The sequence below is a fragment of the Lepidochelys olivacea genome (genome assembly GCF_965140295.1).
Source record: "Lepidochelys olivacea isolate rLepOli2 genome assembly, chromosome: 3".
In the NCBI taxonomy this organism is placed as follows: domain Eukaryota; kingdom Metazoa; phylum Chordata; order Testudines; family Cheloniidae; genus Lepidochelys; species Lepidochelys olivacea.
Genome location: NC_140413.1, coordinates 119,822,584 through 119,849,138, shown reverse-complemented (window position 1 = coordinate 119,849,138; position 26,555 = coordinate 119,822,584). Strand labels below are relative to the sequence as shown.

At 38.7% G+C, this 26,555-nt stretch overlaps 1 protein-coding gene across 13 annotated transcripts in view; it reads right to left on the bottom strand.

The window, feature by feature from the left end:
* The window catches only part of ARID1B (AT-rich interaction domain 1B), a 415,499-nt gene that overhangs the window by 78,821 nt on the left and 310,123 nt on the right, over positions 1 to 26,555 (bottom strand). For 7 of the 13 annotated variants that reach the window (XM_084622879.1, XM_084622882.1, XM_084622874.1 and 4 more), the window contains 4 exons: positions 26,139 to 26,228; positions 10,856 to 11,035; positions 2,236 to 2,563; positions 47 to 175 (listed from right to left, as the gene is read on the bottom strand). In XM_084622879.1, the coding sequence (XP_084479005.1) occupies positions 47 to 175; positions 2,236 to 2,563; positions 10,856 to 11,035; positions 26,139 to 26,228 (727 nt within the window). The remainder of the gene's footprint in view (positions 1 to 46; positions 176 to 2,235; positions 2,564 to 10,855; positions 11,036 to 26,138; positions 26,229 to 26,555) is intronic. The other 6 variants (XM_084622883.1, XM_084622875.1, XM_084622876.1 and 3 more) reach the window with 1 other exon arrangement.

The window sequence follows — 26,555 nt, the reverse complement described above, 5'->3', positions numbered from 1 at the left end:
AAACTGCTAAGGTCCCACAGCAAGTCCAGTTTACATTGCTACCTACCCGTACTGGTCAGGCTGGTGCATCATGGGAGCCTGAGCGCTGCCATAGTTGGGGTGCTGTGAAGAAAACATGGGGCGTCCGCCAGCCCCAGACTGGCTGGGATAAGCAGGCGACCTAATGTATGGTGGCCTAAAGCAGAACAAAAGAACAGCTTCTTTGGATTTGTTCTGTATCACAAGTATGAATCACCCTGTCAACTACATTCCTTCCATATATAAGTATGGAGGGCCTGCAGAATTAAGGCCAAATGCAATAATGCTGTCTCCCATACACTTAACCTGGGATCAAGGAGAGAAATGTCATGCTTCCAACCCTTCGGAATAAGAAAGGGTTGACAGGTTTCACCCAATTTGTAGCTTGTAAATGTTCCTTTTGCGGTAAAGACTTGACAACTGCATAGTCCTCCCTACAGGTGTTGGATCACTCGAATTGGCAACGTGATGAAAAGGCTTTGGAATGGTGCATTTTTGACCAGGCAAAGCTAGAAACTGAAAGCAAGTCTACCAAACTGATTCGGGAGGGAGGAGTTAGGTAGGAGCAGGAATTAATTATCTTAGTTTTTAATCAAACACCAGGCACTATATTCAAAGTATAAGGCAAATCACCACCATATACTTTCCATTTATTACAATCAATTATTTTCCTTTTAATTAAAAACAAACAAACAAACATGATTTTTTCTTTGTCTACCCACTTGTACTATTACAAAGAAAATGGTCCTGTAGTTGCAATATTGGCTAATTTATTCCTTCTAGCCTGACCTATCAGATTATATCCTAAACCAGACAGACAGAACCAGACTTTGTAATTCTTACTCAATAGGTCCGTGAAAACAATCAAGCCAACCAGAGCCTGCTGGTCCACAGACCTCTGCAAGGGTCTAGGCTATTTTGCTGAAAGGGAATGTGATTTATTTTACTAAAAGGGAATGTGAAAACAATGCATTTATTATCGTTTTAAAAGTTTTACTAACACTTAACAGTAGGAGCCACCTGCACTCAAAAAGCACCAAACAAGAAAGCAACATGTATCTAAACGCATTAGCTTCCTATTTCCTTTTGACATTGTGTCTTAGAATTACCTGCACCTCCAACTGCCAAATACCGCTGTAGAATGTATACTAGAATTTTATAAAGACCTATACATGCATCTGTGCCTTCGTTTGTGCGCTTACGTGCACTTAATATACACATGCATAAAAACCTTCATACACATAAGAGGGGAATGAGCTTGTCGTAACCTCAGATATAACGAACCTCCTTTTTTGTGGTGAAACAGAATAAAAGTATCAGTCGCTATTTGTTTCAATTCAGTGAAACATGCACATTCCTTATATGAAGATGTTCTGAGAAAAAAACGACTTCACTATAGGCACTTAGGCAACTTAAAAATACCCGAGGGCTAATCTGTGGCTTTGCCACAAGCCATGAACAAGTAGCAGTGTGTAGCCGCGCTGTAGTCCTTCAGGAGCAGACAAGAAACCAGATTGCGACTCAGAGTCACAGTCTAGTAGTCCCCAGTTCTCCCCTTGCAGGTGGGTGGAAGTAATTTCCTACAGTTTATACTTGGTACAGCTTGCTTCTCGTTCCATGTCAGCTCACCTCTACTGGCCAGTGTGTTAGGGAGGAGACAAGGCTCCACCCCACTCCCCATCCCTGCCTGCATGCCTGCTTGGGAGTGAGAGTAATGGCCTCATAGAAATGGCTCTCCCCTAGTGCTGTTACCGACAATATGGATAGGAAGCACAGGAAAGTAAGGAGAGCCTTGTGCCCCATTACTCCCCAGCACAGGCACACAGCCAGGGACACAATCTGGCCCTAAGCTAGCTACAGGGTTCCAATTCAAATATTAAAATTCTCCATTTTAAGTTGTAAGAGCTTGTTTTTGGCTCTTGATGTCACCATAGCCCTGTGGGATTTCCTGTTCTAACAGCCTATAGTGCCAGGAATCATATTGTAAATGGCAAGTCCTCTCCTTGTAAGGCTGGTTCACACAACATATAGCTGTACTGTGCTTTCCCTTACATTTAAAGATTGTTCTTTCACATTCTTTGTTACCCCTATACGTATAGGACATATCACTAGAGCATACATAGATCAACACACACATCTACGTAACTGTTACTTTAGAAGCTTCTGAAATAATACCAAGTTTCTACTTGTTTAAAATCCTTTCACTTGGATTCATACCTGCTCTGAGCGGAGTTTGCAGCAGCCTGCATCACTGCAGCAGCTGCCTCCTGTGCCTTACGGTTCACAGTTGGCATGGGTGGGCCCATCCCAGGGCCTCCCTGCAGAGACATGCCAGGAGAATTGGGGGTCATACTGCCCATGTTTCCAGGAAATGGTCTGCTTTGCATCCCAGCTGATGGCATCCGTCCTAGGGGCATGGTACCACATGGCTGGCTTGGCCCCTGTCCATGCATCTGACTATTGGCATTTATACCCATGCCGGGTCCTGGGCCACTGTAACTTGTGTTAGTCACCCCACTGTATGTTGGCGGTCTGGAGTAGTTTCCTAAACAAAACAACAAACACAGAGAAAAACATAAAACTTTTCATCTGATGTTTCCATTTAGCAAGTTGCCTGCTGGAAAATTCTTTAGGTAGTCAAATAATGTGAGCAACACCGGACATGAGTCAGAATTTCTATTAACCCCTAGAACACTGGTATTTTCCAGACTGATAGCCATATAAATGCATAGGGTAATATGAATATAGAAACAGACTCATCTAAAGGATTAACAACTGATGTTCAAAAATGTTTTGTGCACTGAAGAGATGCCTAGGGTTAAAGAAACTCATATAAATTCTTTTCTTATATAAATTCCTTTTATTTTTGCTCATTTTATATCCTCAGAGTTTTCATCCTTCTGTAATTCCAGCATCAAAATTTTCTCATTGGAGCCCTGCTCCTAAAGGTTCTGCTCCTAACCATAGTTTGAATTTACAATACAGATGTGCCTGTGGTGACAGGTGATGCTAGGACTTTAGGAATCTTTCCTTTCCCTTTCAGAAGTCCCTTTTTACCCTAGTAGAGCTCTGTGTCCACAAAGTTTCTTTTTGCTTCCCAAACAGTGTTTCAATTTTCTGGAACTTTCTCCCCCTGTTGGTCCATATTCTAGCTGCTGCATGCATAAACACGAGTGCAGGCTCAGAACTCTCCCCCGCCTCCCCGTTTGTGTTTCTCTATGATGCAGAGTATTCCTTGTGGTCCTGTGGACTGTATTCAGTATATGAAAGGTGGGGTTTGACTCCCAGACTGTAAAACACTGAAAGATTAATAGTTGCCCACCAAAAATATATAAGTGTAAACATACTAAATATACCAAGTATCCACTGTACTGGACAGGGCAGCTCAAACACATGATTACACCAAAGCACCAACACCTCTGCTTTCATTTGGAGTCTTTCATGGCTACAAAAGGGACAGTAATACTTAGTATTTAACCCAACACTTTACATACTCAGATTACTTTACAAACATTTCCTAAAGAATCCTGAACATTACCCAAGTCAACGCGTTTTACCTTTTTCTTCAAATTTAAGTACTAACTTTTCTGGAACACAATCTTACTTAAAAACAACAACAACAACAAAATCAACCAACCAACAAACAGCATAAGAAAGGAAAAGAGAGGAAGGGAGATTTGACTGAGAAGATGTTTAAAGAAATATATAAAACCGCACATTTCCCTGGATTGCTCAAGTGCTTTGCAATTTCTTTTCCCATCACACCCAACTTAGTAGAAATACAGCTCAATTCCCCCCCATGGGATAACACAGAGTGGAATGCTCTGACTCTTCCTCAATATTCCCACGCTTATTTAAATGGTACAGCCAGTGAGGTCTTCCTCTGAAATGAAGAAATAAGACATCTCTCTTCTCACCCCTCAAGATACCAGAAAGAAAAACGGATAGAATACAAGGAGTCCTCCATCCCCTTCTGTTTATATTGAAAAGAAATATATTAATCCATCATCTGACTGTATGTGTAATTAATTCATATATTCATGCCATTTTACTGTGCATAGTTCTCTTCCCTCCTCCTCCCCCCCAACCCCAGCCACTTTTAACTGACTCATTCAGTTACAAGCTCTCTGCAGTGGAAACATATGTGACCTATGCTTTCGAAGGAAATGAAATAACATGTTACTCTTGTTTTAGAAACCCAGTATCTATGCGTGGTTGTTTTACAGAAGGATCCCCACAATGTGGTTTAGCAGAGATGAAAGTGTCCAGATTTAGCTGTACTCTAAACACCGTGCCCTGTTATTCCCTATCCTCTTCTAGTCATAGCCATTGTCAACTGACCATTTCTATTCTTGAAGAGGGCCTGTTATTGATGTCTCTTCCAGCCAAACCTCTTCAATCCAAACATATTTCCACCAAATGAGTGCTTGTTAGAGCTTTCCATAGCTCTGCTTACCTTTGAACTAGTAACACACAGCTCAGCTGTTGCTCTGGTCTTAAGACTGCTTGGTAGATAGATTTATGCAACAGGGTTGAGTGAACACATATACACACACACAGTACAACATATTTTTTATATCTATCTATCTATCTATCTATATTACATTCACACTGTACGTAAGGTACTTTCCAATGAGGAGCAAATTCAGCCCTTACGTAAGCAGGTATTACTCCCACAGACGTCAATGACAGTTACTGTCATTCCAGTTTATGCCAGGGTTGAATTTTGCCCTGAATTCCTAATTTTTTTCTGTCTTCAATCAACATGGGTCTATAAAATATAATTCAGCAGCACACATGGAGGAGAAGACACTGATGGCATTATTATTTTGAGACTATTTTGTATCAGAGACAGAATATTTCTAATTTTCCTTTTTTTCCCTTTGGCTTACAGACACCGAGCACCACACACAAAAACAGAGGAATCTTCTCCATAAACACATGTTGGCTCAGTTAAAATCATTCTAATCATTCATCTCCAGGGATTCAAGTCCAAGAGTATAGGGAAATGATATCCTTTCAGAAAGGAAAACATGTTTCAATGTTTTTTCCACAGGTTTTTATTTTTTTGCTAAACGTTTCCTCAATACCTCAAGTACCAGCTATTCTTCCACCTTTCCCAAACCACAAAAAAGGAAAAATAAAAGCCAAACAAAATAGAAGAGAAAAATGCAGGACTGAGAAGTGCAATCTTATTTCCATGTTTCTCTAATAGATTAGTAATTTGCTGGCAGTGGCTTTGACAGAAAACAGATGGATGCAGCATTAAACACAAAGAATGCAGCAGATGCTGGGCCAGCCCACATCAGCTGGACGTGTCAGGCAGCCAAGTCCAAGAGCCCACACTTTTCAAGTGGGTACAAGCCTGGCACAGCAGCTCTGGAATACTAGCGAGCAACCCCTCCCCTCTGCATCCAGTGGATTTTCAATTCCAGCTCACCCAAGCTAATTAGAATGGAATCCAGAAGTTTGGAGTCTCAAATGGAGGAGGAAGCAATCAAAGTTACTTGTAAAATGATAATTGGAGTTAAAAAAAGGGAAGACAGACAATAAAAACACTGAAGACACTGACAACCTGCCAAAGGCTGAAACTTCTGTCCCATTCTCACCACTCTGCTCAGGCATTGCTGTGCATGAACTACAGTATGTAACTGCACTTAGGGGTCTCATACCTTGCAATTTCTAGGCAATTACAGAGGAGGGAAGTTTCAGAACTGACTGTAAGTTTCCTTGCTTTATGGGTATAGGTCAGATTCACAGTATTAAAAATAATATCCCTACAAATGTTTTTAAAATTGTCTACACTTCCATTTAACCATCAAACTGCAGTGGTGCCTTTTTTCATTGGATAAAAATAGATTTCAGGAATTTTAAGGAAAGGCCCATATTTAAATGAATGAGTTATTAACAAGGCTATGATGTTAAATGCCATTACAAGCATTCCTGATTAGGGGACGCTATCAAGTGGCGGAGGCCTCATGTTTAGGAGCCAACCCTGCAAACACTTGTTTGTAGAACTGGAGCTTTAGTTTTTACTTTAAAAAGAAATTTTAAAACGTAAGATTAATAGGTACTAATGTTATATTTTTAAAATTAAATGAAGAGTGTTTTTTGTTTGTCTCTTTGTATTTTAAGATTTTGGGTGGGATTTCAATAGCATTCAGTATTGGCCTAATACACTAAAGCGGTGGTGGGCAACCTGCAGCCCACCAGAGTAATCCACTGGTGGGCTGCGAGACACTTCACTGATGTTGACCGTCCGCAGGCACAGCCCCCCGCAGCTCCCAGTGGCTGCGGTTCACCATTTCCAGCCAATGGGACCAGCGGGAAGCAACATGGGTCACAGGGACGTTCTGGCTGCCACTTCCTGCAGCTTCCATTGGCTGGGAACAGCAAACCGCGGCCACTGGGAGCTGTGGGCTGCCATGCCTGCGGACAGTCAATGTAAACAAACTGTCTCGTGGCTGGCCAGCAGATTACCCTGAAGGGCTGCAGGTTGCCCACCACTGCACTAAAGTCAATGAGAGTTTTACTACTGACTTAAATGTGAGCAGAGTTAGGTAAACACTGTACACTTCAGAAAAATCCCATCCTTAATAGGCCCTGATGGGCTCTATTCTATGATGATTCTTCTATGGCCCTAATAGCTAAGTATCTAAGAACCTTCCAGAAGAAATTAAGGGAAGTGACTAACATCCATTACGATAACCATTATTTTTTATTTGTATTCAATAGCACATAGGAGAGCTAGTGATTGACTTGGATCCCACTGTATGAGCCATTTTACAACACAGAACAAAAAGATAGCTTCCATATAGTTTAAGTGTATTTATTTCTTTGGGGTGGGCAAGAAAAATGGTGTTGAGGATTTTTTTCATATTTTTCAAAAATGTAATATATGTACCCTTTGCTATGCCTGTATATTAGCAAAAGCAAGGTTGAAGAAGTGCGCCTTGAATTTGGAGCAGAAAGTGGTGAGGTTTGTGATGGTTTTATTTCTGTGGGAATTTGTCCCTCAGACTTGGACCGGCCCGAGAGAGCTGTGTCCTATACAAATGAGCTTCACTATTGCTGTGAAAGTGCATGACAACCAAGCGAAACTGACCATAAACAACTCAGATAATTTCTACTCTATAGTTGGAGGCTAACTTCTGCAAACCCTAACTCACAGGAGTAATTTTTATTCTATTGCAGAGTAAGGACTACTCCCTTGAGAAAGGGTTTGCAGGACAGGTCCGTGACTGACAAAGAAAACGTAAATTAAGGCACCCGATCTAGCAAAGCGCTTTAGCATATGCTTATCAAGTACACAAGACGTCTGATTGAATTAAATGGGACTACTAGTGTGATTAAAATTAAGCACGGGCTTAAGTGCTTTGCTGGACAAAGGCTAAAATGAACAAAACAGTGGAAAGTGAATATGATTCCAGTGAATTCTTTTAGTTTTAATAATTTTATAAAATATTATTTATATTTTGACAGTTGAAAGACAAGTGGAGCAACACTGTCGTATATTCTTAATTTTTAAGTATATTTGTGTGCAATGTAAAAGGTTTTGACTGTAACTTTTGAGGTTCTTATTTCCAAAGTGTTATAATGCTGTAAAGTGCACCCTTTCAATGTTAATTTATTGTTTGTTTGATCTTTGTATATGTACTTTTGGTGACTGAAAGAAATATTTAACAAAGCTATAATTTAAAAAAAAGTGATTTTTTGACTTTCTGAGCCAGAATGAGCTTTTATACAGATCTCTTTCCCAATATTCATAATGTATCAAAGGTTAGCAAGTAAGTGTTAAGAGAGGAAAGTACAAGTTATGCTTATTAAAAAATGAAGAGGTGTCTATTAAAAGATAAAACTTAAGCATTCAAACTAAAAATATATTGGATAAGGCCCAAGACACATTATGATTAGTGATTGTGAATATTTAATATAATTATAACATTCATGCCAATGTTTCATAAGTCGTCAAACAACATGGTGACAAATTTCAAGTTCTCTTCTCCCTTTGTCACCCAGACAACACAGAGTCTGCAGTGTACTAATTTTACAATTGCCGGAGGAAAAGGATCACCAGTCCCCTCTAGGCTCTGACAGAGAAACACCCTTTACATCCATCACACTATTCACGAAGCCCTTTTGAAACTACTTGTTAATGCTCATTCTCCTACTGCCCTCAAGTTCACATTTTAATAGCCATTTCTTCTGACCATGATCCATAAAATCATTACATAGGCACTTTCATCTACAAAGAGAGGCGAAAAAACTGCTGAACTCAAGAGAAAAATAAAGTAATCTCTGGCATGTTACTTAAATGCATTGATTTAGTATAAAAACCTTTCCATTCAATCAGCGTGGATTCATTCAGCTAATGTTTTACTGCACTGACACCAGCTATTTCCATGATCTGGAATCTCAACAGTACCAGTGTGGCTGGAAGTAATGACGGTACATAATAAATCCACTGGATTTTTACCACTTAAGCTAACTGCTCGCTGTTCAGATAATAGAAGCACTCCTACAACATTTTACAACTACAAAATGCTTTACAAACAAAAGGAAGGCACCAGTAAATTGGACTTAACTAATTAATCTTCACACATCCCTATGAAGTATTATTATCCCCATTTTACAGTTAAGGAAACTGAAGCAGAGAAATTAATTGACTTGCCCAAGTTGAAAGAGGGAATCAGCAGCAGAGTCAGAATTAGAATTCAGCAGTTCTTGCTCCTAGTCTTTTGTTCAGACCACTAGAACAAATGTATCATAGGGATTAATGAGAAGGGGATTTTCTGTGGAGTGAGAAGAGCCAACAAAACAAAACAAGGAGAGGGATTAATTCTGATAGAACTCAGAATACTAAACTCATCCTCCTTGTTAGAACTCACTTCCAACAGCATTCTGATGAGCCCTCTACAGAATTTCCTGGATCAAGATACAGACCTTTTTCAATAAAATAGCTGTTTTCAGTAAACAAGCAATGGGAAGAACTTGCTGAAACAGACAAGCTTTTTGATCCAATTTGAAAGGAAATACTGTCCCTGTATATTCAGTGGTTTTGCTGGAAATTCATTAAATCTCTAAACAGATGCATACTTTAAAAGTTATCCATTAAAGACGAAGCAACAGACTAGTTCAAGGTTGTGTGCATTAAATGTTCAGGGGTAGAATTTGTTTCTTCTTTTTTTTTTTAAATCCCTCAACAGTTCTATCAAACAAGCAAAATAAAAGGACCTCTCTCTCTCTCTCTCTCTATTTGAAGGGTTAGTTAAAATTCACAAACCGTATACATTAGAGCTCAATATTACATTCCCACAGTAACTACTGTATTATGATGCTCATGAATGATACCCTCACAGTTACTACAAAATTTCAAACTGGCCTCGGGGCTCCATATATCAAGGGAAGTCCTGTTTTGGGACCAGTTTTGTGATGCTTGTTCACTGAGTTGGTAGAACTCAAGCACATCCTAGGGATGACAAGCCTGGCCTCCAGAAGAATGGGCCAGGCAGCATTACAGATCCAATATTCCATGCGTATTTTATGGGGACACATTTACAGGCAGATAGTGGTGTTAATCTAGAAGAAGCTACTCCCTTGGCCAGAAAACCAAACCGGTGAAGACAACAATCTACTTAGACAGAGTAAATTAATAAAATGATAAAGAATAATTAATAACAGCTTCATCTACATACACATACATTGCTGAAATGCTGTCATCTCTTGGCTAATGGGGGCTAGCTAAGTGGTGTACAATGAGATACCCAACACTGGTGAGTAGGCAAATTTTGGATGAGGACAAACATTTGGCCAGCTTTTGTTCTGACCCAGGACAAACTCTTGCTCTTACAAACATAATATGAAATCTTAAATTTCCATTCAAAGGAGACAGGAAAGTAACAAATCAAAAACAGGAAGAGATATGGACAATTAGGAAGTAATTAAGACCATTATCAATACTGTAGCTGATGACAAAAAGCAATTAAGGAAATACTGGGAAAATGTGAACGTACACAGATCAGCAGGTCTCAGTGATTTGTATCCTAGAGTGGTAAGTGAACCAGCTAACTAATTTACTAAACCACTAATAACCATTTTTGAAAAATCATGGAGCAGCCATGACAGTTGCAGATAAATTTTGTTGGAAATTGTGTGTTAATTCAAACCTGAAACTCTAAACAGAGTTGGAAGGGTGTAAACCACACAGATTTAACCCATTAAAATGTTTGCTCAAGCCAAAGTGAAGTGAAACCCTAGGTTTTGCATAGATTTAATTAGCAATAGTGTCAATTATTAGTCTAAATGGAAAATAAAAATACATGGCTATTAGTGCTTCTACCTTTCTAGGAAATAACTGGTAAAGTTTCAACTCAAGCAGACTTAACCCTACTTTAAAATTTACAAAGCATCTAACATTGTGTCTTGGCCTGTCTTGGATTATTTTATTTTTATATATATGTCCAGTTTTATCTTCAGTCACCAAGTCAGATGTGGCAACACTGGAAAACAACTCCATGTATGTCCCCAAATTATTTTTTAATGTCAAATAATCTCTTTCCTCGTCCTTGGCCTCAGTATAATAACGCAAAACAAAAAGTTTTAACTCAAGTGCCACAAGCTAGTGAATTTTACGGAGAAATTAGAGAATACAAAGACTGCTAATAACATTTTGAATATGATGTTAGCTAAAGTTGTTTTTGCAATTATTTTAAAACAAAAGGTGCACCATTGAGTCCTTTTAAAAAAAGGCATTCTTTGAATAACAGTTTTCCACAAAATTATCAGTTTTTTACCTTACAGAATAACAGCATGTATCATGGTTTGTTTGTTGTATTACCTTGTGGTCCATACTGGCTCATCTGAGGCCCATAAGTACCACTTGAATTACTCTGCTGGAAACTACCAATCCCAGGATGCATTTGGCCTCCAGGTGAAGGATGTGGTGACATGGAAGGCCCTGTTTGTTGAGGTCCATATTGGGATATTTGTGGGTTCCTTTGTATGCCTGCCATAAAACCTAAAGAGAGATAAATAGAAAAACAAAAATGTAAATACAGAACTTTCACTTTAATACTTCTGAAGACATTTATATTTTCTCTTTAAGGGATCCCCTTCCTTATGAAGAAACTTTTAAAATAATTTTCAAAGTAAAGATTCCCAGACAACAGAAAGCTGTAATTCCTCACATCAGAAAACAAACAGAACCAGAGACAATAAGTCAAAATCTCTGCTGGCATAACTCCACTGCAGTCCGCAAAGAAGTTGACTCAAAATCCAAGGTCAAGAGATGGGGCTCACAAATTTTTATTTTCCAAAGAAGGGCAGTGGAGTCCTACTTATTTTATTTTAATTAAATTGAAAGACAATTTAAAAAACGGAAAGTCTCCAGAAACAGAATTAACAGCAATTCTGTTCACTGTAATAAAAATAGCTAAATTCACCAGGGGAGGGGAGGTGGGAGGATCATTGTGTAGGAGCTTTAGCATCTGACTGTTTGCTACCAGAACACAGTGCTTTTTTGTCCAGTAATGTGGCATTTCCATCAATACTTCTATTACCTGTGCCACTTATAAGAGCTCCAAACATCACTGAAAAGAGGAGCAGGATGTAGCAGTCATAAATAAAGTATACCTAAAGGTCCCCATCCATTTTCCAGATCCTTATTCCACCAATTTAGAGGCATCTATATTGTCATCAACACATCTGAACTCCATACTTTTTTATTTTCCCTCCATAAATGAAAAGTATTAATGAATCACATTTTTGATATATAGTTCAATTTACAATCAGCGGTCTAATAAAATTAATTAAAAATCAACAGCCCTATAAAGTCATAGTAGTAACCCCACAAAATGGGAGGGAAGAGAGGGGATTCTATGAAACTTTTATTTTTCCAATAATAAAAAAGAAAAGAAAAGAAAAGAAAAGAAAAGAAAAGAAAAGAAAAATCTTACAAAATGCAGCCCACCAAATGTCTGTACACAATTACTAGTTTTGCGGGTTTTTTTCTCTGAGAGTCTTCAGTTCTGCTTTTAACTCTGATGATGATTTGCTGAGGAGACAGCAAGTCATTCTCTGTTTTCTTGAGGAAAGGTAATTTCTTACCTGTCCTGTTTGCTTGTTAAGATCTGTCTTTACATTTGCCTGAAAAAAGGCCCCTCAACTCAACATTATAGAGAAAGTTTTGAGTAACAGAGTTTTTTCACTACTCTTCAAGCACAAATAGAATTACATATAGTGAGGCAAAAGCATGTTAAGCCTTGAAGTTGTATTTGAATAAAGGTTACTGTTCAAATACAAAATGTTAGGCAGCAAGAATATGAAGATATTCAAATAAAAAATGAAAGATCTTTTGTTATTTTTTCTCAAGTACTGCAGACACTTTTGACTCAATATTCAGTGGGATTAGACAGTCTAAAATGGCAATTTTACTACAGTGGAGAGATAGCATTTTCAGATTCTACAGCACAGTATAAAATGCTGGATCTGGCTTGCTGGATGTGTTGATGCTGCCATATTCAGATTCTGCAGAATGTAAGTGTTCATGAAAAAAAAAAAAAGAGTAAGTTTCTGTCCTTCATGATTGCAAACAAAACCTTCCAAAATGCAGAGTACAAACTCATGTAGTGTTGTCTTCTGGGACTGGAGAGATCAGACACAAAAGCTCTGAAAGGTGTCTGTTTCTCCTTCTCTCCATTAATCTAATTGGGGGAAGAGGGTTAACGCTAAAGCCTACTGACACCTTAAACGTCAGATTTAAAGAGATAAGAATATTATGCCATTGCTTGTATTAGTTGTGGAATGGAGGAGGGTAAAAATGAAGCCCATAGATGAGTATTGGGAAACTGGAAGTTGCTGCAGGGAAGGAAATTCAGAAGGAAGAAAGAAGGAGAGATACAAAGATAAGGAAGTGGGAGAGAAAAAGAGAAAGGAGTTTGGTGAAAAGAAGTGGCAAAAAAAGGGGCAGTGGCCCTAACTGTAGGCATATTTTCCCCACTCAGTGATACTGAGTGTGACAAAGTATTGAACATTTAATAAATTATTATTGTAGTGTGAGGAATTGGGTAGTATACCTTTAAATAGTTTGTGAGCCCAGAGTCTAGAGGAAGCAAACAGTATGCACTGTTGCGTGGCAAGACAAATCATGGTAGTCAAGGTCAAAAGAGATGCCTTGAAGACAGGGTAATACCAATTGGGAACTTCCGTACTTCCAGACTGGGAGAATTTATGTGGGTTTTGTATTCAGCTCTGTTTTGAGACAGACTCCTACACTGTAAAATAGTTTACTTTACTACGCAGACAAAACTTATTACAAAAAATCTGCGGCCAGAGGACATCACTGTAACTAATTTAAATCCTAACAGAATAGTTGGCATGAAATAAATGTTAATATTTCCAACAGACACCACCTGTATCACACTCCTGGGATCCATTTCAATGAAACATTCTGTACTAGCTGCACTATAAGTCTTTTATTATAAAGATAGTAAACCCACTTCTATATCCAGTAAGCACATAAAGTACACAGCCTTCCTATTCACAATGGACCTTTTAATCTATATGACATGGTTAACTTTCCAAATGTTGCACTGGCTAAAAAGATTCCTCAGCCAGCCTATTATCACTCCTAATACCTTCTTGACCATCCTGGCTATAGTGGACAAACTAAAAGGCAATGATTTGTATTGGTAGTGATGGTTTGCACAGGTGGACAGGGCCTGATGGGTATGTGCAGATACATTTCTTCCACCTCCACTGACATTGGAAGGTCTCCTGAAGAGACTGCAACAACAATGGAAGGAAGAGTCTCCATCCCAAATGACCTCTTGTTCAGCTTCTAGAGCTTTTGGTTGAACTGGACAGCTCCTGCATCTTTGTCTGACCACAAAGCAAAGGGAGTGGAATCCTCATCAGCTTTTGAACTGAGGGACTGGTTCTACTGCCCCGGCTTTCAGAAGATGTGAGATTTCTCTCAGGATGGTTTGGTGTTTCTTGTTATCTTTTGAGATTGGAGAGGGGAGGAAGGTACGATGTGATGGAACCTGGAGATGCAGAGAGAACATCTGTGCTACATTATCTTTTGTTCCCAACTGTCTGAGACCAGTTAAAATCATGTCCTTAGAAATGGGATATCCTGCCCCCTAAGGCCTATTTCTGGAGAGAAATAGGTTGTGTTTCAGTACCACTGTTGATGTGAACTGGAAGGAGGGATTGGATTGGGTCCTGATCTGGATTTCCCTGAGACAGGCCATTCTCCCATGGGTCCATGGAGAAGTCCAAGCTTGTTTCCAAATATCTGCAGGAAGCCCAAATATCTTAGAAAGGAAACTGGTTCATGATCAAAAAATTAAAGTTCTCACACCAAAAAGAGAAAACTGCATCAATTTTAGGAATCTTATCAAGAGGGCAGGGAACAGCTGGCATTCATTCATTTTTCCTTGCTTGCACATTTTCCCACAAGTGTTCATTTTATAATCAGAACAAAAAAAGAAATACATTTTCTTTCTAACAATTAGATTTAAGATAAAGTTTTTTTGATTTTTTTTAAAAGAAGAGAAGTAGGATTACGTTAGGGTTACATTTGAGTGGGAATGGGGTGGTCAAATAACTAGATTGCATCAGATGTGTCAGTCTGTGTGACAAGTTTGCTTCTTTTAGGAAACTGCTGTAAAACAGCAGTATGCTTAGCCTTAAAAAATCATCATGGAAATGCACTCATCAACAAACAAAATCTATTTATGGTAATGGAGGAACAAACTATATTTTACTAGCCATCAAAATAAGAAATTATTTGCCACAGGAAAATATGCAAATGAGATTTGGTAAGGGTGAGCTATTTAAAGAGTAGCTGAATAAAGTGTATGCTGTTGTATTTTTAAGATGTATAGAATGTTTTTATTTACATATTTCTTTTTAAAAAATAAACTTTTTATTAAGTACACAATTCATAAAGGCGTTAAAGTTGCCTTTGCATTTTGCAGGAAACAAGTGAAATTGTAGCAGACTACCTATTAATAGCTATATAATTAACTTAAGATAAAATACATTTCTACATTCAAATAAAACATACATGTAAAGTTTTAAATGGCTAGGTACAAATTGATCTCTTTTTAGTAAAATGCAAAAATAAAACACACGGTCTTTGTTATTGACAATGAAAAATTGTCTTTTCCTTCAGAAAGGGCCAGAAAAAGTAAATGGCATTTTTACAGTATCCTACACATCACTGAAACTTATTTGTGTCTGAAACGTTTATCAGACGTTTACCAGAGATTTAAAATTTTATTTTTTCTCTTCATATGTATGTACATATATATGTATAACATGCTACTAGATGCTTCATGAACTAATGCACTCAGACTCACTTAGGCCATGTCTAGGCTACAGGCATTACAGCAGCACAGTTATGGTACTGTAGTGCCGTAGTGTAGATGCTTCCTACAGTGAGAGAAGGGTTTTTTCCTTTGTTGTAATCCATCTCTCTGAACGGTGGTAGCTAGGTCGATGACATTTTTTTCCATTGACATAGCCATGCCTGCACTGGGGGTTACGCTGGAATATCTATGGTGCTCAGGGGTGTGAATTTTTCACTTTCTCTGAAAGATATAGCTATGCTGACCTAACTTTTAAATGTAGACCAAGCCTAATTCATATTTGTACAATGCCCACCATCACTATATATTTACTGAATATGGTTATATTCCAGGGCTATCTATCAAGCACTAATCAATTTCTGAACTGCAGTCCTAGTACGTAGTGGGCTCTACTTTAAAATCTGAGAGGGATTCTTTCAATGTTTCATATTTCTGGTTTGGACTCTGGAGAGCTTCCTTCCAGGACATGACACTCAGGGCATGTCTACACTGCAAACATAAGTCAACTTACAGCCCCTGCCCCCTCTCCTGGGCTCTTGGCTCCCTGGTCCCCACCAGGAGCACGGCAGCTGCCCATTGGAGAGCTCTGTGTGTGGAGCCTGGGCAGCTGTCTGGCTCTGAGCAGGGAGCTGGGAGCCTGGGCGGAAGACCCGCTCAGAAAGGGCAGCTGGGAGGCAGCTGGGCTGGAGCTGGACCTCCCTTCCTGCCCCAGAGTGACAGCCCAAACCACGTAAAAGACCATAGTTAGAATCACATTTTGCACACGACTTTGTTTATTTTTCTTACTTGCCCAGGAGCAGAGGTTTTTATTCAAAGTTAAAAGTAGGGGGCAGGGTGTATGTTGAATGCGGTTCAAAGGAGCTGCTTTCTTAAGGGAGAGAGGAGGCACAAAATCCGTTTTTGTATTTGATTGAATAAACGATTAATAGAACACTAAATACAAACATTTGAGAAGTGGTACCCTCCTTTCAACTGAAGGGTAGCAACATTATAAAATCAATTAGCAACAGAATCAAAAGAACAATGGTGAAGCCTGGGTACTCAGTTAATGGCCCCTAAAAAACGTCTTTTTCCACTTCATGAACTATCAATTCCTGGATTCTAAAAAATGCTGAAGGATCTCAAAATTCTATGGGGGAAAAAATACTCAGGGTTGATGTAAGCTCTGACTCATCATTCATTCTACAATAAATTCCAAAGCTTTTTGGGAAAAAAATATTTTATTTCTGCCATACCAGCTATGCAGAAATCAAATTTCTACATTCAGCTGTTTCATTAGCTAGCATGAACCTCAACTTCTTCTACAAGTGCATCAGGATGCTACTAAAAACATTCAAGGTTCTTTGGGCCACAATTAACACACAACATGTGTTCTCTTTGGCACCTTGACAATTTATTTTCATCTTGACATCTGCTATTATTTGCAGACTGATTGCCTTGTTTCTTTGCACCAGTTCAACAAAAGATGTTTCTTTGCATGTGTGAAATAATAGTCACACAACGCACCACCTTAGCAAAATCATCTCCAACTGCAGAGACAGCGAGAGTGATTGCTCCTCTTCACAAAGAGGCCAAGTTTCTATTTGGGGGGAGGTGAGGATATTGGATCTGTTGCATTTATTTATTTTTTTAAAATTCCTATTATTCTTTAATATCTTACAATATCTTAATTGTTTATTTTTCAGCCAGTTTCTCTTGACAATGCCAGTAGCTTTGGGGAAGATGGAAACTAATGACCTAGCTAAGGCTTTAACCCAGACCCCCTAGCATTCTACCAGCTGTGCTATTAGGTTAACTGGCTGACTCTCTCCCAGTTCTTTCTCTGATATTACAAAACCCTGTCTAGGTATGGCATGCAATAATATTTAAATTTCTTCACACCCCCAGCCCTGCTCAGCTACTGCCTAGCCTTGAAATTCATATACTCTATCACTGATAAACTGGAATCAGGGGAAGGATCAGACAGATTACCCAGATGGTAGCTTGGGAAGAAAAATCCAACTATTCCTTATACAACTCTTGCCTAATGCTCTCTGGTGTAAAGTTTAAGTGCAGCACTGTGGGTAGATTGTGGAGTCCTCAACACACTGACAGAGGCAAAGACTGCTGTTCATGTGGCCCTTAATACACTATCTCACATGCAAACAATGTATTATCGCAGCACACATGGTACATGATGCCTTTTGCCATGGAAACTGGGACAACAGTAAACTGCAGTTAGAAAAAACAGATCCACAATAATTTCACTTGTTAGCATGGTTTGCAAAAAATGAATCTGAGCATCAGTGTGAAAACTCCAAGGAGTCTGTCTGCTTTATACAAATGACATTTGTCTGTTTCCCCCATAACATGCATACTTATGAAAATAAAAGATGAAAGAGTGGAAGGAAGGGCATTTTTCAGTGTGTTAATCTGTAGCATCTGCAGGCTTTATGGTCAGAACTTCAGGTCTGAAAAATTTAGTGTCCTGGAGACTCAGGTTCAAATCTCCACTGGATTGCTCAGCGCTTCCTTCTTATGAGGTAAATATACTGAATTCCATGAAGTATGCAAGGTTTTGAGCACAAGACCATAAATATATATAGTGTGTCCTGTCTGTCTTACATGGACATAAAATGTTATGTGACATTTTTCATAAATGAAAAATTAGCCTATTGTCTTTGGCCCCAAAATGTCCCTGTCCTCACACTGTTTTACCACATGCTGTGGTCTGTTGATTTTTGCCTTCCCCATTTCTGGCAGCAGCTCCTCAGTGATAAATGTATATATTGTAGTTTGCAAAGCCATTTGGGATCGTTTAGAAGGAAAAGACCTAAATAAATATAAGCTATTGTTAAATATATTATTTAGATCTTAGATATTTTATGTACGGACTTAAAAAGAAATAAGGAAGTTCAGATTAGCCATTCAATATTTTTAGGGAGGCCTCATATAAAGGTTAATTAAGGTAATGTAAATACCAAATCTCTCTGAAATTATAATGCTGCTCAATAGGCAGACCAGAGGCAACTCAGATGTTAAAAGCCATGATCGGAAGCTGTCCCAAGGATAGCGATCAGATTCAGTAACTTTACAGTAAGCCTGGTGACAGGAACAACGACTGTCACTTTGTCAAGTTCTTTATCACTGACTGGTTGTGGCTTATTTCACTCCCAGACCCCAGAGGCACAGAATTCAGAGGCTGTCTAATGAAGTCAGTGGAAACTTTTCTGTAGAGAAGCCTCAGTGTTAGCAACTGTATAAACTCTCTTAGACTAATTCAATTCCCCTCCCCTAACCTCAAAAAAAGAATTCCCAATTTAATTTAAAAGATATAATAAAGATTCATTCTCAAGTATAACTATATTTAACATCTGCAAGAAAAGAGCAATGACCAGCTGGTAGTGTACAAAATTTATCTGGAGATTTGGTTCCAGGTCTTGATTGTACCGGTCTCATTATTTACTCTGAACCCCACTTCTGTGGTTGTGCAGTTTATGAAAGTGGCCTATTATCTCTCCTAAAACACACCCCAGGCCCTTTCAATTCTTCTTGAAAAAAGGCAATACTGTTGTATATTTAGCATCATGCCACAACTGATCAGTTCACTCCGAAGCTGAAGCTGGCTGGTGAAGGGAATATGTCTGATACCCAAATCCGATCTGAAGCCCATATCCCTCAATTGCTGAAACTGGCATTTGGATTCTTTAAGAATTAACTTGGTTTGGCATCATGCATCACTTTAAATACTGTAAAACAAATAAAGCAACAGTCTCCCTTCAACATTTGCTATGCAACAGGCGAAAGGTCATTCAGACTCTAATTACCCAAAGCAGAGGACAAAGCAGAGACTTTGCAACCCAGCTCCCCTGATTATTCATATGACTTGCATCATTCCAGAAAAAAAATGCAACGGTAAAACAACCAGACATACTGATGATGACCTTTCTTCCCTTAAAAGTTGTGTGTGAAATGAGGACTCACGAAAGTGAGAGATGAACAGTGATGCCCAGAGTCATACAGAGAGCCAAATTCTTCCCTAGTGCAAGTCGGCAAAACCCATGTTCACTTCCATGGGAGGTACACCTGAGCTGAATTTGGTCCTCAAGAGAACCAGATGCAGCACAAGCTTCCCCAATACAATTCTGCCAACTATTTGATCACTTTTATATGTGCTTGTGTCGCCACTTGGAAGAAGGGGGAGGAGGAAGAGCACTGAGACTGTTCAGTAATGCCATTCAAGTTGAGAAAAACTGTTTTTATGGGATAGCCTTATAACGAATAACTGCTTCTAAAAATCTGTAATGGCTTCAGCTGAAGTCTGCTCTGTGTCTCACATGAAACACTTCACTGGTTGTCCAGAACACAATTCACCCAGTAGTAGGTTGCTGGGCATGTAGATTTTTTCCACGTTGGCATGCTGTTCATGTATGTCAGCTTGAGCTAGCTCTGCTGCACTCACTCACTTGGAGAAAGGGGTGAAAGCAGAAGACACCCAAACATACCTGTGGCTTTGCACTCTGGTGCACAGCTTGAGCGCCTTCCCTTTTAAGAGCCTGAAACACTTCAGCCTACCTCAAGTAAACTTATTACCAAGTCTGATTTAACCTTAAGTGGTGTCATCGTTAACATGGCAAGCAGAAGAATTTTAATGACAGGAATCATTTCATTCTCTGGCTCCTCTGTGCTCTGAGTAGATCCCAAATCCCCAAATGAGAGCAAAAATGTAAGGAGGAGGGGGGAGCTTTTTAAGATCTGAAAGCAAACTACCGTATCTTTTTTGTTGCAATCAGAGTTCTTTGATCTATTCTTTCTTTCTTTCTTTTTTTAAGATGAGGAATAGATTTCAGGGAGAAGTCTCTATCATCAAATGTCAGTATTAAACCAAACTGGAATCTATGCCATCTGAACAAGGAAAAATGTTTATATTTTATTATAAGAAATTAAATAATGGTGAAGTTTGTGTAGCGACAGTGTATATATGAGGAAAGAAAATAACTTGAAAGGGGATAACAAAAACTTCATGAAATCTAATGAGTAAATTTGCAGTTTATAGTTACAGAAATTCAGCTTGCTGTTTCATTTTTTGTAGGGAAGCACAAAGAAAACATCAAAGTGCCTGATCACATCCCATCTGTTACTACCTCTTTCTGTATAACATCTCTGCTGCCAAAAAGCCATTTAAATTTACTACATTGCAGCTACTGATAAATATCACTTCTGTGAAGATCTAATACTAAATAAGGACTAGATTTGGAGATAATGCTTACACGCAGCTGTGTCAAACCGATCCAGATTTTACTCAGTGAAACACCTGGATCCTATTTGTTACCCACTTTTCTCCTTTGTGATATGAGTTTAAGAAAAATACACTATAGTACCATCCGCCACCCACCACAAGCGGGAGCAGGTAAACAATGTAAAGAAATAAAGCTAGAAGTGGGAAGGATGACAAGAAAGATATTGGGAGGAGGAAGAGAGAAGAGGATGGTTACTGTTCAACAATTTCGGAAGCTCTCACTCTGGGCAACTTCCATGCAGATCTGACAGGCACACAATGGTGCCATGAAACTGCCTCCAGCAAAGGAATACATTTTCCAGAACATCACAGCAACTGCATTGGCATCAATTCTGCTTGCAATCCATGTCCAAACAAAAAAGTTCTCAGTGGTCCTATTTCAGCATATCTTAAGGACTAATTAAATCCTCATTATGATCTTCTAATTATTCCAGTACTCTGGGATTTCACTGAGCAAGTCCCTGATGGTGCATTAGATGAAAAGGGTTAAATAACCTGTGTTGATTCTGAGACTCCAGATCTATTTCAAGACCTTTAGCATATCATCAGCATTATCATGAATATTTAACTATACACCGCTGTGAAAATTATAAGGGGAAAACAATTAAAGATTTTTTATAAATTAATTCTGACCCATATTCATTTGCCCTAATAAATAAGGCTTCTTTAAGTATCCCCATTATGACAGCATATGCTAAAGTAGGAGTATGTGGTCATTTACTGTTTCCATTAAATTCAGTGGTTCTGAGAAGTTCCCAATTTACTATTTTAATATAAATAAGACTGAAACTTGGCATGCAATTTTTGAACCCAGATAAGCATTTAAAAATATAATTTACTTAAATAGGAGAAGATGAGTTTTGTGGGCTTTTTTAGGATACAGGAAAGAACTTTTCATTTGTTCCGACGTAAAAAAAGTCAAATTTCGACCTTGTTGTAAAATATACTTTTGTATTTGTAAAACAAATGAATAAAATGATCAGGCTACTATAATAAGGGAAGGAGTATAATCTAGTGTTTAGGTCAGGGAATAATTAGGACTTTTAGATTCTATTCCCAGTTCTGCCATTAATTCATGTTGTGACCTTGAACATGTCACCAAGAAACAGATTGTTGGAGGTACTTAGATGCCTAGCTAACTTCCATTGATTTCAAAGGGCATTAGGAGCATAAATAACTTTAAAAATCTATCCCTTAGGCCATATTTTCAAGAAAGTGTCTATTAATTTTGGATATGTCAGTTTTTGTGTATCCAATCCGAGACACCTAAGGCGTGATTTTCATAGGTGCTGCACATCCACAATACCTACTGACTTCTACTGAAATACTGGATGCTCAGTACCTCTCAAAGTAAAGCACCTAAAAATTGAGGACCCCAGAATTAGTGGATACTTCTGAAAATTTTAACTTTAACCTCCAAGTACCTCAATTTACCTGTTTATAAAAGCAGGTTCAATATTACCTACTTCACCACCATATGGAGGCATTGTGAGGCTTAAGTAATTAATGGTTGTAAAATACTTTGAATTCATTGTATGGAAGCAGAGAAAATGACACCAGTGTACAATCTGGAGTAACCACTAAAATCAGTGATATGACTGAGGACTGAAATGCCCCATCAAGCTAAAATATATATATATATATATATATATATAAAATTAAATAAACTTTGCTTCAAAAAGATATGAAGCAACCACTTTTGTATAATTTCTTGTGACACCATTTATATAAAACAACTTATTTTGATAAAATCCATAGAGGTTCCATTGACTGTGTATCAAATCTAAATAACCGAAAGACACAAAATATGAACGGAAGTGAGCAGCATGAACCAAATGATTCCACTGATACTGTACCAGGCCAAACCAATTATGGACCAGATAGGATATGAAAGATGTTCAAAATCATTTCCAAAAATAGATAACTTTTTACATTACTGCTAAAAAAAGTAAGAAATAAACGACATCAAAAGTAATTTGAAGGTCTTGGCAAATCGAAAACCCATAGAAATTCCTACTACTGTGCACATGAACAGAGATTACACACACACACACACACACGGTACATAGAAAAAAACCTGGTTCCTTGATACTGCACTTCTACAGTATGGGATGCAAAGCCTTAGGCTGGAAAACATGAACAATCCCAGCTGGGTGCTGAGTAACCACGGAAAGAAGGATAAAATACTATCAAACACTTTCAAAATAAAATAGCTAACTGTAAACATAATGGTTCAGTGTGGGGCTTTAGGATTCAGAAGTGCTGTAGCTCAAATCTGACTCTGTCAATCAAGCTGCAGTGTATCTGACTAATAATATTTTTTTCAAGTGTTGAGCGTATGGGATTTCATTCAATAAGCCATTAGAAGCCTTTTGTTCATTCAATCATTTATCTAAACAAGGAAAGAAAAGTGATGTGATGTGCTAGAAGGAACAAAAACACCTTACCCTAAATTGGAGGGTCACTCAGTGTTTTTTGCTGGAAATCATTCATATCAGTGAGCCAAGTGTTTAAATTACTGTAACAGATGCCTGTGGATCAGGTGTCTTCAGGGCAACGATTTTCTGCTCAGTTTTTAATCAGTAATTGACAAGCACCTTCCCTTTGAGCCCCACCTTTCCCCCTCCTTTCCCTCTCCAAGTCAGTGGAAATCAGTTCAAGCAAGCAAAGGAATCAACTAATGTAACAGCCTTTTTAAAAGGTGAAGTTTTCCATTTCAAAGGAGCCTCTAATCAATGATAGGGCACAAAAGGGAATGTACGCATGTTTATGTGTGTACTGCATAGCCTTTACAGAAGCTTTGGGGATCATGTTTTGCAAAATCAATATAACCTAGCTGGTTAAAAATTTCATATCTGCCGCATGAAACAAACGGACATTTTATACAAGCTGGGTCACATGGATTGTGTGTAGCATGCTAGAAGCATCAATTTATAATCAAACAGAAACAAAGCATGTTGCACATAACACAATGCAAAAGTTATTAAAATACAAATCCCAAAATTACAGCTTAAAATATGTTCTTTTAAAATATACCACTAGGTTCAGCTTCCATCTGTGAAGAGCCTTTTGTGTGTCAGCAGTAGGAAGAAACCTAGGTCAACTCAACCTTGTTTATACATTCTGGTTTCCCCACTGATGTTTTCCAGTTTGGCTTTTTAATTTTGGCAGCTGTCTTCTCCCTTGTTTCAATTTTGAACCACCCCATGCCACCCCTCCCCGGAAACTTCAACCACAGAGTATCACCTAATTCTCCTCTAGAAAGGTGATCAAGAGATTGACTCACATAACAAAGTTAGGTTTCAGAGTAACAGCCGTGTTAGTCTGTATTCGCAAAAAGAAAAGGAGTACTTGTGGCACCTTAGAGACTAACCAATTTATTAGAGCATAAGCTTTCGTGAGCTACAGCTCACTTCCTCAGATGCATATCGTGGAAACTGCTATCACCAGCAGGAGAGTGAATTTGTGTGGGGGGGTGGAGGGTGAGAAAACCTGGATTTGTGCTGGAAATGGCCCACCTGATGATCACTTTAGATAAGCTATTACCAGCAGGACAGTGGGGTGGGAGGAGGTATTGTTTCATATTCTCTGTGTATATATAAAGCCTGCTGCAGTTTCCACGATATGCATCTGAGGAAGTGAGCTGTAGCTCACGAAAGCTTATGCTCTAATAAATTGGTTAGTCTCTAAGGTGCCACAAGTACTCCTTTTCTTATAACAAAGTTAGAGCATCCCACTCACCCTTAGCATCATTAACCCATACTCTGAAGCCTAACAGTATATCATAAGATCGGCCATACTGGGTCAGACCAAAAGTCCATCTAGCCCAGTGTCCTGTCTTCTGACAGAGGCCAATGCCAGGTGCTCGAGAGGAAATGAACAGAACAGGTAATCATGCCCATTCCCAGCTTCTGGCAAACAGAATGTATTCACACTGCAAAGATACATTTTCTTGGGCAGTGCCACATGCTATGCTGAGACACAATCATCCAAGAAACGCACATATCATTTGAGATGCTTGGGCCTCTGAAGCCCCTCCCTGATGCAATCCCACTGTTTTATGACAATCCATCAGATGCAATATACTGCATTAGTACTGGCTAGTGAAACTGTTCTTTCTCCACCATATGGATCACTCTCAACAATTTTTATGGTGGAACTGAGGCCCTTTGCTAGCAATGGATTGTCTTTAAAGGTGACCTGTAAAGCAAACACGACAACTGAGTTAAGCCCAGAATTATATAGTAAATGTTCTCTGCTAATCAGCACCCCAGGAAGGAGGCACACTTCAATACAGAAAAACTTTTCAACTAACCCTTTCCTCCTCTTTCTGAAATCCAATTAGTACTTCCTGGACGAGATCCCAGAATGCATCATTCTGTCCTCACTTATACCAGGGGTTGCACTAGCTGCAAACAGACTTCTAGAAGTATTTGCAGATTTGGGATATCTTCAGTATCAAGACTATTGTAGTGGTGGCGTTTAACACAATTCTGTGGTTATCTCAGTTGGCAAGTTGGTTTTATAAAATTGTTGCTAGCACATTTCAACCGTAGTGTGGACAGCACCTCTGGTTCCATAGTTATTTTGTTATAATCACTTCATGAAACTGTGATATACTATTATCCTGGGGTGGCGGGGTTATAATACAGTTGTAATGAGAAAAAACCCCGTCCACATTGGTGAGTGAACCTGTGCTAGCCAGCAACAGCCCTGCTTGAATGGGATTGTTGCTAGCCAACTTTCCACTACATTGTGAATAGGATCCATCACTTTTTGCAGGTAAGGGGTGGACGGTTTGGGGTCTTGAACCACTCAACCCTACCAGCTTGTTTCCCCCTCCTCCTTTTCTTTCTAGAGTTAGGCTGTAGACCAGCTACGGCCTACATCCAAAGACCAGGGACACATCAGAGTTTTGCTAAAGTGAGAAAACTGTGGTGTACAAAGCAGATATATTTCTATTTTACAGAGACCAAATTCCAATTTAGATACTTATAATTAAAGTTTAATAAGTTTGTGAAGGCTAGGACTGTAACAGGGTTTAAAAGAGACCTAGATAAATTCATGGAGGTTAAGTCCATTAATGGCTATTAGCCAGGATAGGTAAGGAATGGTGTCCCTAGTCTCTGTTTATCAGAGGACGGAGGTGGATGGCAAAAGAGAGAAATTTATTTTATTTGGATTCTGAAGAACATTAAAACTTTGCAGAAGAATCCTTTGACAATTACCTCTATTTACAGTATTTTGAAAAAGGCTTGCATCCAACTGAGTTTTGGTAAATCCCCCTATTCACTTACTTTTCCCACAAGAGAATGAAGAACCCCACACAGTCTATTTAAATGAAGATTGTCATTATTCTACAGAGAGAAACAATCTTGGAGAAATTCCACCATGCTGATGAACTCCTGAGAACAAAGGGTATATCTGGCGTAAACTAAAAAATAAATAAATAAAAAAGTCTAACAAACCTCGATCTTGTGGCATTGGTGACTGGCTCAAGGCAGGATGGGAGCTGGATTCTGATTGGCTACCAGGAGGCTGAGGTGGCATTTGACTACCTGCAACACACAGAGAGAAAATTTAAAAAATAGACTTTCTATTAATAGTGCAATATGCAAAACTAAAACCTGTTACATTTTTTTAGACCACTATCAAAGAAAGTACTAATTGTATATATTAAAGACACAGCTCAGCAGCTCTAGCGTTTTTCACAGCTTTTTTTTTGGTAACCCAAAGAGGAAGTATGCATAAACATATTTAGCAACAGGCATGCCGAAATGTTCAATTTTGTATTGAGCGAGTTCCCAGCCTCACTGACATGATCCAATTTACAGCTATAAATCTCCTGACACTTATTTCTGTTAGAGAATTTAACAAAATCCAAG